The sequence below is a fragment of the Caloenas nicobarica genome, chromosome 2 (genome assembly GCF_036013445.1).
Source record: "Caloenas nicobarica isolate bCalNic1 chromosome 2, bCalNic1.hap1, whole genome shotgun sequence".
NCBI classification, from domain to species: domain Eukaryota; kingdom Metazoa; phylum Chordata; class Aves; order Columbiformes; family Columbidae; genus Caloenas; species Caloenas nicobarica.
Window position 1 is genome coordinate 64,192,327 of NC_088246.1, and position 12,953 is coordinate 64,205,279.

The following is a 12,953-nucleotide window of genomic DNA, read 5'->3' on the forward strand; positions in this document are numbered from 1 at the left end:
AAATACTATGAAATTAATTTGATAATTGCAGGGTGAAAAGGGAGAACCGGGAGCTATCATATCTGCTGATGGATCTTTAACTGAATTATTAGGAAGAAAGGGGGAGAAGGTAGGCTAATACTGTACTATGTTACCCCAGAATGCTTGGTGGCCGTGTTCCCAGCCACCTTTGCCAGATGCTGCAGGAGTTCTCGTTGTCATTGTTCTATGTGTGTCTGTCCTCAACAGGGTGAAGCTGGAGTGGTGGGCCCAGTGGGACCAATGGTAAGGTATTTCCAAAGATGAGTGGTTTATTTTTTCTGTTTTCTTTGGTTTTACAGATAATAGTAAATGTAAAGGTAGTTTGTTTTAGCTTTTCATTCCTTCTAAGTAGGGATGATAAGGAGTATCCGTGCTTCAGGATGATCAATGTCCTTCAGAAAAGAATGTGTTTGTTACATGTCTGGTGCTGTAAACTACTACCAACTTATGATTCTGAGTGAGCAGGGTTTGTTTAGCCCTGAAGATAAAAGACTGAGAAGAGCTCTAATTGCTCCCTGCTGCTGCCTGAAAGGGAACTATAGAACAGACAAAGTCAGGTCCTTCTCAGAGGTGCACAGGAAAAAGGCAAGTGCCAATGATCCCAAGTTTCAGAAGGGGAAATTCCAATTAGATATAAAGAAAAAAAAAAATCGCAGTAAAAGTGGTTAAACACAGAAATAGGTGCTCAGAGAGATGGTGGATTGTGGATCAAGGCGCTGAGCAGCATGACATAACTTGGAAGTTTGTCTTGCTTTGAGCAAGAGGTTGTACTAGATAATCTCTAAAGGTCCTTTCCAATCTAAATTATTCTCTATTTCTATGATTTACATTAAAAAACCGACTACATCAGGTTTGATTTCTGTCAGTGCCAATAATTTGCAACAGCCTTGGATTCTGAGGAAGCTACAAATCAAGCACTAGAGTCAGACCATTTACCAAAATCAGGATTTAGAGGCCTTCTTTCAGGTACTTGGCCTAATATTTTTGACTGGACACAGAATATTGTATGAAAGCACAAGAAGTTAGTTGTAAAATAAGAAGGGTTGCCCAGACTCAGTAGTGTTAGAGCAGGAATTAATTTCTTCTAGTATAGTATTCCAAAGATCAAAGATATTCAGTGTTTCTTTGCTTCTGCATTTGATGTAGCCAGGTCTCCACTGTGCCTGAGTTAATGGCCATAGATGTTGTCATTTCTGCATACCAAGGTGTGCATGAGATTTTGCCATCAGTTTCTGTGACTTTAAAAGGAGCTAACTGAACGTGCTGAGTGACTGCTTCCTCGTGTATCAGAATACCTTGAGGGGGGCTACCTTAACTTATCAGAAGGGGAGTTCCTTTTCTCCTCCTTGTACAACTGCAAGATGAGTCCTTTCACCTCGACAGAGAATCATAGAGTGGAAGTGAACTTCAGAGTTCATCTAGCCCACACCACTGCCCAAAGCAGGTCTATTCAGCTCAGGCACTTGGCCATTCAAGTCTTCAACATCTCTTAGGATAGAGATTCCACAGCCTCTCTGGGCAGCACATTAGCATTTGACAATCTTTAGGGTAAAAAGAGTTTTTCCTTATATTTATTTGGAATTTCTCATGCTCTAACTAATGTTCATTGGCTCTCATAGTGCACCCTTCAGGACATGTCCTTTTTCTATTAGCCCAAAACTCTGTTTACATCTCCTTTGTACTGCCATGAGATGCTTCACGCAGTTCGGCATGCAGATGAGCCCATTCAGAGGAGGTTCTTGCTAGCACTGGTGTGAATGATTGTGCTGCAGGAGAACTTGGCACACAGAGCCTGTCTCAAGACTCTGCTCAGCCAGTTTCTCTTCTTAGTGCAGAACTCTAATCACTGCTGCTAATGAGGATGTTCCATTTTGGTGTTGTCCCATAGAAAAAATCCCTTCACAGTCAGTGGGAGTTCTGTGCAGGAAAAATATGCAGACCTCACAGTGGTGAGCCATAGCCCCTGTGGCATAACTTAGTGAGTTTTCATTACAAAGGTTCTGTTCCACTTTGCACAAAGTAAGCTTGCCCAAGAGCAGCTTTGAGGTAGCTAGAAACTCTGGCAGTTCTTCTGTGTCATTAGAGCACAATGAACTCATACACAAATTTCCAGATTTAAAAAAAATTCCCTACTCATTGCTCCTCTCCTTTCTGAGACTTCACCTGGACAGAAAAGAGGATCACAGGAGCGTAGAACACAAGAAGCTACAGCGAAATAGGGATTTGGCAGATGAGAGCTAGGGATAGTCAGGAAGCTAGTACTGTTACTAGTAAAAGCAGAAGAGACAGACTGAAGCCAGCCTCCTGGCACAGGTGAAATGAGAATCTTTTACCTGCTCAATCATGCTGTTCACTGTCAGTAAACCAGACTGCTGCACATTACTGAATAGGAGCTTTAGTAAGACCCACAATGTCAGTCTGCCCAAATAAATTCTCTGCTGTTGTAAATGAAATTTCCCTTTCTGGCAAGCAGTCTCCCATGGCTTCCTCACTTCCTTATTTCACTTCTAGCTGTGACTGATGCCTTCTGTCTCAGGGAGTTGCTAACATCTCTCAGGAGAGGGCTGGCACTTAGAGAAAAAACTAAAGGTGGCTCCAGCTCTCACATTGTTGATGTTTATTTAAAGTCCCAGTTAAAGCATGAAATCCAGACACTTCTCTTTATTTAAACAAATAAAAAAGTCTATTTCTGATCACCTTCACTGCTCAGTAAAGCTCAGATTTGCATATTCTTTACAGGCTCAAATGCCAGAAAGTGAACTAGAAAAATACTTCACAACATTTTGGATTTTTTTTTAAAACCCCGTTATTTGATATAGTAGCACAGAGGGTGTGATGAATCATTTTGAAATCTTAGGTGCATAATATTGAAATTCACATCTGCCAGTGTCCACCAGCAATCTATTGCCTGTTTTAGACACAAGCAACAGCTTTGATCATCTGGGGAGAAATTACCTTCAAACACGAAATGAAATAGAAGTTTAATAAAGATCCTACCATCTTTGAACAGTTTCAGCTACCATTAGTCACCTTTAAACTCTGATTACAATGGTGATCTTATGAATCAATATTTCCACATGTTAACCATTCTGAATTTCATCTCTAATCCAGTCTTCAGTTTTGGCATGATAAAAATTACAATTAATCCCCGAATTTCAGCTTGATGCTAGGATAAATCATCTCATCATCATCAGATAAATTTTCCATGAAAGTACATCACTATTCAATGAAATTATATTACATAAAGGCAAGGACAAAACCTTGCCAGTTTCAAAGAAAAAAGGTTTTGTTAACTGAAAATTCTATCAATATGGCACTAGTTTAATTCATAAAATGGATTGGTAATAGACTGGTGTTTGAATCCAGATGAAATTACCATGTCAACATTCTGCTGATCAGATGAGATGCAAAACTCTGAGTATGCAAACTATCCAAGTATAAACATAAGGTTATTTCTTGCAACCTTTCCAGCTCTTCACTTGCCTGTGCTCCCTCTGTGCCTTGAACTGAGAGATAACACAGCAACAGTACTGGACTGTAAATAAGGAAACTCAGTTCTGCCACAGGCTTGCTTCCATCTTAGCCTCCACTTTCCTTAATAATCAAGAACAAGTGAGGAGGAAGATGGGGACTTCCTCTTGTTTTTTGATTGTTTGCTAGTTATCAGTCACAATGGCAACAAATGTTTGTTATGGTTGAAGTGATATGCTGAAATTGTGGTAAGCAGTGCAACAGTCAATGTCTTTCTTCCATCGGCATAGGTCTGTGATAACCACCACATTGCAGGTAGCAATAGAAAGTCTGTTACAATAATTGCACTGAAAGTACTGTGATTTCTCACAATTAAACACGTCAGTTGTGACCTATAAGTGGTATCTGCATGGGATCTATAGACAGAGATTATGTAACCAGTAATGCAAGAAGGGGTATCTCTTAGCATTTCACCAGACTGAAAAAAAGGAAATGAAACTGGAAAGGTTGATATATATGCAAAGAGATTGTCTAGACCCTTGTATTTTGTTGAGTTTCAGGGAGCTGACAGCAGGTGAGAGTTCGTGGTATCCTCAGGTTTGCTGCTTTTTGTTGATCACTTGCTGGCTGCCTAGAAGTTGCATGCTTGCAAATGCCCAATGATAGATTATCTCTAGTCCTGGACCACTTTTCCCATGCAGCCTGCTTGCCCTTTCTTTTCACAGTCACTCATATAACTTTGTGAGTCCTGATGGGTCAGCTACTCTTGTGTAAAGTAGGATCTGTTCTGTTTCAGCTATCAGCCCCATAAATCCATATACCCAGGCTGGCAAGATGCATGCAGAAGCCTGGCAGTATGCAAATTCTCAAGCTGATCCACAAACATTTCCTCATAGGGCCTGATTCAGAAATTATTAGAAAAGCAAAGCAAACAAAAAGGAGATGCACAAAGCATACAGCCCTAAATGCCGTTTTCTACTGACTAATAAATTTCATTTTCCTTTGATACATAGTGACTCAGTTTTGAATTGCGCACCATACAAATGGGTGAGAATTCGGATTTAATTTCATATAACCAGTCTTTTCCAAGCCAGAGCTGACTGTTGTATGCAGGCCTCTGCTTCTGAGATCATTCCACAGAGCAAGTTGAAAGGACATTTTATGCATTCTCTGCAGACAATCACAGGTTGATTTTTAACACAAATATAAAACTATGTCTATTTGTCTAAATAATCTAGTATATGCCAAAGATATGTTCCATATAGTCTCCATAATCACATTTTATTTTTTGTCCAGGGACCAGCAGGACCTACTGGGCCTAAAGGAGAACTCGGTTTCCCAGGACGCCCAGTATGTATTATGCTCTCAAGTGGAATAAAGACAGAGGAGCTTGCTTCTGACACATACTACACTGTTTCTACTTATTTCAGGGCCGTCCAGGACTGAACGGACTGAGAGGTGTCAAAGGTGATAGAGGCGAGCCATTTAATGTAAGTTATTACATGTTACAATTAGTTGAAAAAAAATCCTGTTAAAATCCTAAGAGAGATATTATTTATATGAATTACTTTAAAATAATGACAGGACAAAAAACCTGAAATTATCTATAAATAATTATGCGTTTCTGCTACTTTTTCTATCTGTTAATCATAATTGAAAAGTCAACTTCTGGATCAATCTGGACAGTTCTTGCAAATATACATAGTTGTATCAGCTCCCAGGTATAACGGTTATATGTGTGATTCTCTGTTAGCGTAGCTGGTTCAAATAGCAAATTATCTAGGATTTCGGATTCTTTCTATATATCAAAGACTTCCTGATCCAGGCCATCAGTATGAGCCCTCATGATGGGAAGTTACACCCATAGGCTCTTAGCTATCTAGCACAGGTACAAATAGCGCTTGAGCACATCAGAATGAAGAGGCAACTACTCTACTAACAAGGAGATACTGGCTAAAACCTACTATCTGCTTTAGTTACCATGTACATGTATCCAAAAGAATGACCACTGCATAGATGATAGCATCTCCATGCCCACCTACAACCTGTGATTATGGAATGACAAGTGATGAACCAAGCTCTTGGCACTGCAAGTCTGTTCTTATGAAAAAACTTCATGCAAGTGGTCTTACGGCAAACATGAAGACTGGACTACACAACAGTAAACACTGCTGAGCATAAGTAATATGTTTCACAATGGTAATTTGTATTATTGTTCTGATGTCATGGGTCAATCTATGCTAGAAAAATTGATACCCATACCACAACAGCAGCTAATAATGTTTCATTTGCATCAGAGATAATGCTGGGGGGGTGGGGGGTAGGAAGGGTATTTTACTGTTTTAGCATAGAAATCATAAGGTAGGGATCAGTTAGGCATCAGAAGAGGTGATCTAGTCAATATCACTGTATTTCAGTAGAGCAGTTTTTGTAAATGAAATCTGTTGTATGAGTCCTCTGGTTCTACTTTGTTTAGAAGAAAAAAATACATATGGTACACGATCTGAAAAACACAAGTATGTTGTCTACCTGCACAATAAATGTCAGTGAAATAATGATATTTCTTTATTCAACTAGCAGTATCTCAGTATCTTCACAGAAAGAAAAGACCAAGTACTAAAGGTTGCTTACACCTCTAGAGAGAGGTGTAAATAGAAATTTAGTTGAATGAACTGAGAAGAAAATGACAGAAATTATGACTAGCCACCAGCAGAAAATATTAAAGTAGATTTTTCCATTCCTCTATATCTTCAAATAGTGCCAAGGTCCATTTTCTGGACTGTCTGCCTTAACCAAACAAAAACTATTAAAACAAGTATAACTAGATTAAGTACATCAGTCTGGGACATTTAACCAAACAAGCAAACAAAACAGGCTATGTGTTCTAATAGTCCTTCCTGGAATGTTTAGGGAAGATAAAAATCTAATGGATCTCTAATTATTGATGAAATGACATGTATCGCCTCATAGAAAGTTTCACTGATGTGGAGTGAAAGCGGGATATGGCATGGTGCCAGGTTTTTAAATGACACAATAAAGATTTCGCATATTTTTTTTGTAAATGGTAGTCACACCTCCAGTCTAGCAGGGTTCCTTGAAGGTGCTAATTAGCATGTAGTTATCTGACTGGCACTTGAAAATATATGAATCTCAGCAGTCTTGAGAATCCCAGACCAGCCTCAGATACATAATTTCCCTTGGATGAGAGATCCACTGCCTTTAATTTTGTTTCAATTTTTAGTGCTTTGAGGTCTCTGGTTTGGGTTTTTCTCCTCCCTCTTTAGACTATTTTGTTCTCCACACAGTACTTTAGGTTTAAATTTTAAAGTTCACTTTGGTCCCTGTAACTGAATACTCAGTCTCCCCTCAAGCCGTTTAACACAGAACTTCTTGGTTAAATGGGGCCCTCTAAGCCCCTTGACTTTCTTTCTGTAGGTTCAATTGTATTGCATATTAAAAGATCTGTCTATTATCTTCTTTCTTTTCACTTTTTCTTACCAGGGCCTTCCCGGCTTGCCTGGACCCCCAGGGCCCCCTGGACCTCCAGGACGTATAGTTTATATCAAAGGAGTAAGTATAACTGGGGATCAGTTGTTGGTCTATCTCTATGGAAGAAATGTGCTGCTCCAGAAACAGTTTGCAGAGGGAAACAGAAAAACTTATTTCAGGCAACACAGTTTACAGTGGGTGACCTTGCCTGTGTGCACAGGAAAAAATCTCTTAACTGGAGCCACTGTCATCTAAGAGTTTTGTATTCCCTCCACCCAGAATGGGACCTGCTGACAGATCTGTGAGAGCTCCCAGGCAGCAAACTGAGGTCTCTGCTCAGGAGGTTCTGATTTTTGTTGCCAGCCTTTGTCCTGTCATGTCTATTAGATCTATTTGGTGTGTTATCTGCTGTATTATACCTCCGTTCATTAAAATAATTTCCCTTCCTGTTTTCAATAGACAGTTTTCCCAGTCTCTCCCCGACCTCATTGCAAAATGCCAGTAAGTCACACATAGAATCTGCTCTTAGCAAAATGCATGGCCATGACAGTCCATAACCAAAGTAGCTGTATACATAACCATGGTAGCTTTGCAGCTTTTCTCAATCTACCTTCTGCTTTGCACCAAAGATGTGTTTTAGCTAGTCTTCAAGCTAACAGATTTTCAAGTGCTTAGATATCCAAAAGTAGCCATATATAAAGTATATAACAGAACTAGAAACACTAGAACCTTTTGCTTAAAGCACTTTGATTACTTGGTTGTCTTAACACTTTTAATGTCTTTCAAATTCTTTAAGAATTGCTTTGGGGAGCTGAATGCTTATACATACATGTACACACATTTTTTCGGATGTATATATAAATTCTGTCTCCATGTTGTTATGTCTTTAACTGTTTTCAATTTCCCTGACCAAAATAAGACCTGTTATGTATTTCAGTGTGGCATAGAAGATGTATCAGAAAAGAAAGATCATGTTCTTTGTTTGACCCTCAAATGCAGTCTATTAACGTACAAACATTTACTATCTCAAGAATGGCAGCAGGTGAAGCTCTGGCCCTGCTTTCCAAGGGGAATGGCAAAGTCCCCATTAGCTTCAAAAGACCTGCAAATTCACACATAGTGTCAAAAGATAGGAGACGGGTTTATATTTTCAGAACATCCTGATGCAATTTTTGCTTAATGAATCACGGAAATTATATCCTACTATGAACTACAAATAGAGTTCAGTCCTGGAAGAGCTTCCCTAGGGCAATATTGTACTATTAAGCCATGGGTGAGTTATTATACTTGGAAAGGATTCTGTCTTTGAGAGCCACAGTGCTCTCCTGAATATTGTGGTGTGGCTGTTCTACTTTTCTGTTAGACAGTATGGCTCCAAATAGCATTGTGCCCTCTTCTCCAATTTCCATTCCAGTTCTTTTTCACTTGCTATAGAGAAGCAGCTCTTGAGTTACACTATACTAGACGCATTGATTCTCATCATTTTACCCTTACACTGAAGAAAGATGTATCCCATCTTATGGATCTTTCTGTTAATTAATTTGACATTCCTACAGTTTTGGCCTACCACCAGGCACCACCTTTTTACCTGTTTTAGTTCTTCCCTTAAATCTTCCCATTCCCACCATATAACATTCTTGTATGTTAATCACGTACGTCCATAATCACATGTGGATTAGTTACCCTCACTTCTGAAACCTGGCTAGACAAGGCCCTGAGCAATCTGATGTAGTTGATCCTGCTTTGGGCTAAGCAATCTCCAGGGATGCCTTCCAACCTCAACTCTCCTATGATACAAGCCTGTTTTAGCTGAATTTCAGATAATAATAAATAGTCCCTTTTCAAGAGGTTACAATCAGTGAATAATAGCAGTAACATTTATGTGCACGAGTTGTAGAAACCTGTACTTATAAACATCTGAGCATACTAGGTAGATTTGTTCTACATTTGTGAATAATCTCCTAAACCTATGTGAGTTTATAGATAAGAAGTCTGGTCTACATGTCTACATAAATTAATATTGATAATGAACTACAGACTGAACTCATGTGAACTGAACTTGTGAAGTTAATGGAACTATCCATGTGAGCAAGAATTCTAAGAGCTAATAATACAGGATTAGCCAGATGCAGCACCTTCAGGGTTTTTTCATATGCTTACTCAGATCCATATAAATAGTACTAGCTAGTACTAAAATCTGTCCATTTCCAAGCACTGTGCCACGTTTTAGTTCCTGCACTGTCCCTATTTTGAAGACAGGCACTAGAGGTAAGGAGCATACCACACTGTCAGAACAGGATAGACTAGAATAGGTTCTGCCTCCCAGTTGTGGTTTCAAGCACGTGGAGCACAGGTCAATATCAGACAGTAGGTATAGCTGCGGTCTGATGAAAAGTTTATAAATTCAGTCTGTTATCTTACAGTCAAAATCAAATCCTGCTTTCAAATACAGATGTAAACTCAGAATTGTTCTCAGAGAATGAGTTTTCTGGTGCTTCACTGGCATGAATGAGAGTAGGATTTGATGATGCTTCTAAAATGCACGTTGTTACCCACTTGCTGACAGCATGTTGCATGTTAAAGAAAGCATAATCTGAAAAAAAAGCTTGATCTGCTAATACTCAGACCTTGTCGAACTGGAGATAGTCTCAGAGTGTTGTTATAATATTTACTGTGATAGCATGCAAATTTTCCAGGGTTTTCAGTCCCAACAAGTAATGCACTTCCATTGGTTCATGCATATGGATAACTTTTAATAGATTTCTTTGTCTGTAGGTGAGCACTCCTTACCCTGGAAATCAAGGCACTCTTAGTGTCCATGGTGAGTAATTATTTTCTTGTCCTTTAGTTTAAATAAGATTTTTTTTGTTGTTTTTGTTTGTTTGTTTGTTTATTTTGTTGTTTTTCTTAGTTAAACTCTTCTTATTTTCCTTGGCTATTGCATAACTGGGCTTATGGGGCACAAAAAAAAAAAACCAAAACAGTGATCTTGCTTCTTTTTTCTCGTGAAACTGTAAGATCATATCTTGTTTCGGTCTCAACATGTAAGCCAAAGAACAAATCAGCTTAGGCCTGCACATTGAAGACTAAGATTTATAAATTGGTCAGTACAACACAGTTTTTGCAAGTTCTAATCTTAGAAGTCTACTGGAGACAGTAGAAGATGTGGTATCGAGTACAGAGGCATAACTCAAGAAGTGTTTCTACACTTGCCCCAGTGAAATTCACAAAAGCAGTGAGAACAGGTTTGTTCAGAGGGTCTCAGGCTAGGTGGTTTGGGAAGAGAGAGGGAAAGACTGACTTGTAAGAGAGATTGCCTTGCACATGTTGGGGCTGATAAAATAGGACAATCAGGCAAACATTCAAGCATATATGGGCTGGAGCCACATGTCCCACATGTATGGAAAACTCTGCTCTCACAGTTGGTGGTTTGGTTGTCACTGCTATAGTCTCTGCTGTTTGGAAGTTCTCATGAATTTGTAATGCTTTTATTGCAGGTGCTAAAGCAAACAGAGGTTCCTGGGGACTTCACAGTTCAGCGGACTTAAAAGGAGAAAAGGGAGACAGAGGTGCTCCAGGACCACCAGGTACACTAAACGTGACATGTCATTGATGCCCTGTAAAGGAATACAGGTTTAACTTAAAAAGCAATTCAACTAAGTACTTTGGTACTTACCCCGGCAGCCTTACCTGCCTGAAGACTTATACCTAGGTTCCTTGCCAAACTGACACACAGAACAACAAAGCTCATAATGTTATCAAAAATGTCTTCTGAAAAGAAGTACCTGTACTGCACATTTGTGAGTATTATGAATGTGCTAAGTGCAAGAATAGATATTGAAATGTAACTGGCTGGTCGCTTCCTCAGATACCATTTTGTCAATCTTCTTGAGCCAAATGGGTGAAAATCCAGTGCTTCCCATTTCAGGGTAACACACCTCTGCATTCTGAGTTCGAGGCAGTCATTTGTTGGTGACAGTCCCACTTCCAGCAGGAGATGGAACTAGATGATTTCCATTTCAAACAACTTCTTAGTATTCTATGCTTTATCTATGATAATCATGAAAAGTCTAGGTGAACTAAAATACCCATTTGCTGGTGGTGAGAGCATCATAGCAGATGTTTGCCAGCAAGGATTTACTTTTCTGTATCAAAAAGTTAATACATGTTGCTAATTATTACACACTAAAAATAGTTACAGAAGAAGCATCTATTTGAAAAGGTTGCTATTACAAACTCTTCCTTTTCAATACATTTTTTGAAATCTCATACTGAGATAAGGCTTTGATCAGTGCCAGAAACCATTTGAAGTAGAAGCAGCATTGTATGCAATTTACGTTGCTGTACTACATTTATAATCTTTGTCCACTAATGTGTTGATAATACATACAAAACTACATCTATATGGATATTTCTTTGTTCCAAAGACACAGTTCTGTTGACTGAAGATGATATTTTGGTTCTTATTAAGAAGACGTCTGTTTGTTCTAATAAAATCTGCTTTCTTGCTTTGTCCTTAGTAATTTTTATTCTGCTCAATATCCAGTGCCTTAAAACAAGTGGTTAGTGTCTCCTAGTCATCAATAAATTTGTAAAAAGAAGAAGCACAAAACATTGCTAAACAGAAATTAAGAAAGTTTCATCTTTTGTCCTAGCTTTTCCACAATGAACGTCTGTTCCCTCCCAGGTTCTGTATTTAATGCAAATTAATATCCTACAAGTATTTTTGCCTGTACTTGATGATTTCAGGTGCTTCAGAAGGAGAGGGTTGTGAAAGGATTACACTTACAATTTTGTTGTAAAACTGCAGCTAGTGGAGGATGGTGAAACTGGTTAAACTTAAACTGAATTCACCTTTGTCCTAAAATAACAGAGATTTATTCGTTTGTCAACCAAATCTAAATAGATCAACTAGCTTCAATATTATGTTAACTAAGACCAATTCTGTTGCTACTCTAAAAAATATTCCTATTTGGTTCTTGCTCATTGATTCAGTTGCTAAAATATTCTTTCATACAAACCAATTCTCTAGATCTCACATATATCCACATAATCATTGACAGTGAAAATTCACAAGCCAGATGTTGCAGGGTAGTGGAGCATGATTAAAGCACAGGAATTTTTCAAAACCTCTGAGGGACAGATGGCTGAACAGCCATATTCCTCTACAGTATCTGTTGATTTCCAGTAATCAGAAAAGCTTTCTGAACTGTGGTACTTGTCCACACAGGGGATTTATTTTTTCTTCTCACAAAATGTCTCCTCTCCAACTTTACAAACAGGCTCTGTTAATTGATACCATGCAAAAATATGACGCGAACACAAAAAGTGCATAAATAGCAGGTCACACTTTATTTAGCTACTCTGTATAGAGGCAACTGTAGCAAGTATCCAGAGCATGGGTGCTATGCTCCAACCACTTACGCAATGCTCCAGCAGAACCCTGATGTTTCTGGCTGGAGGAACGCAAGTCTGGAGCTTTGTCAGAAAACACATTTAGAAACAGAGGAGGAGACTTCACTGTATCATAGTCTCAGACTCAATTGCCTAAGGCCAAAGATCTGCTAATTAAAAATGAAATGTTTATTGTAGTGTGCTGGCTCTCAATCACAGTCAACACCCTTCCTTCCTAAGGGTCATTCCCCAAAAGGCCAACCTGGCATCCTGGACAAATTTTCACACCCATCCAAACCACCCTTCAACCTGTTTATTTGCCTTGAGACCTTCTCTTCTGTATTAGGAAGATGTTTCACCCTATTCTCTGTGAATCCTGGAAGGAATGAAGGTAAAGGAAAACCAGTGAGGTAGAGTGAGATGGCTTCTTTCTGGGCAAGCATTAATTCTGGTAAAAAATGAGTTCTGTTGCTCCGAGGGCTAAGTTAATTTCTAGATCAGATCCCAGATCTGAAAGTAGCTTCCCATTTTCTAATAAGAAATGTCACCAAAAGTTCTGTGACTTTATGATTGTTGGG

At 38.9% G+C, this 12,953-nt stretch overlaps 1 protein-coding gene across 4 annotated transcripts in view; it reads left to right on the top strand.

Annotated features, from left to right (window-relative positions):
* The window catches only part of COL15A1 (collagen type XV alpha 1 chain), a 136,655-nt gene that overhangs the window by 104,475 nt on the left and 19,227 nt on the right, over positions 1-12,953 (top strand). For all 4 annotated transcript variants that reach the window (XM_065630300.1, XM_065630303.1, XM_065630302.1 and 1 more), the window contains 8 exons: positions 32-109; positions 229-264; positions 4,789-4,842; positions 4,923-4,982; positions 6,994-7,062; positions 7,441-7,482; positions 9,757-9,802; positions 10,479-10,568. In XM_065630300.1, coding sequence (XP_065486372.1) covers positions 32-109; positions 229-264; positions 4,789-4,842; positions 4,923-4,982; positions 6,994-7,062; positions 7,441-7,482; positions 9,757-9,802; positions 10,479-10,568 — 475 coding nt within the window. The remainder of the gene's footprint in view (positions 1-31; positions 110-228; positions 265-4,788; positions 4,843-4,922; positions 4,983-6,993; positions 7,063-7,440; positions 7,483-9,756; positions 9,803-10,478; positions 10,569-12,953) is intronic.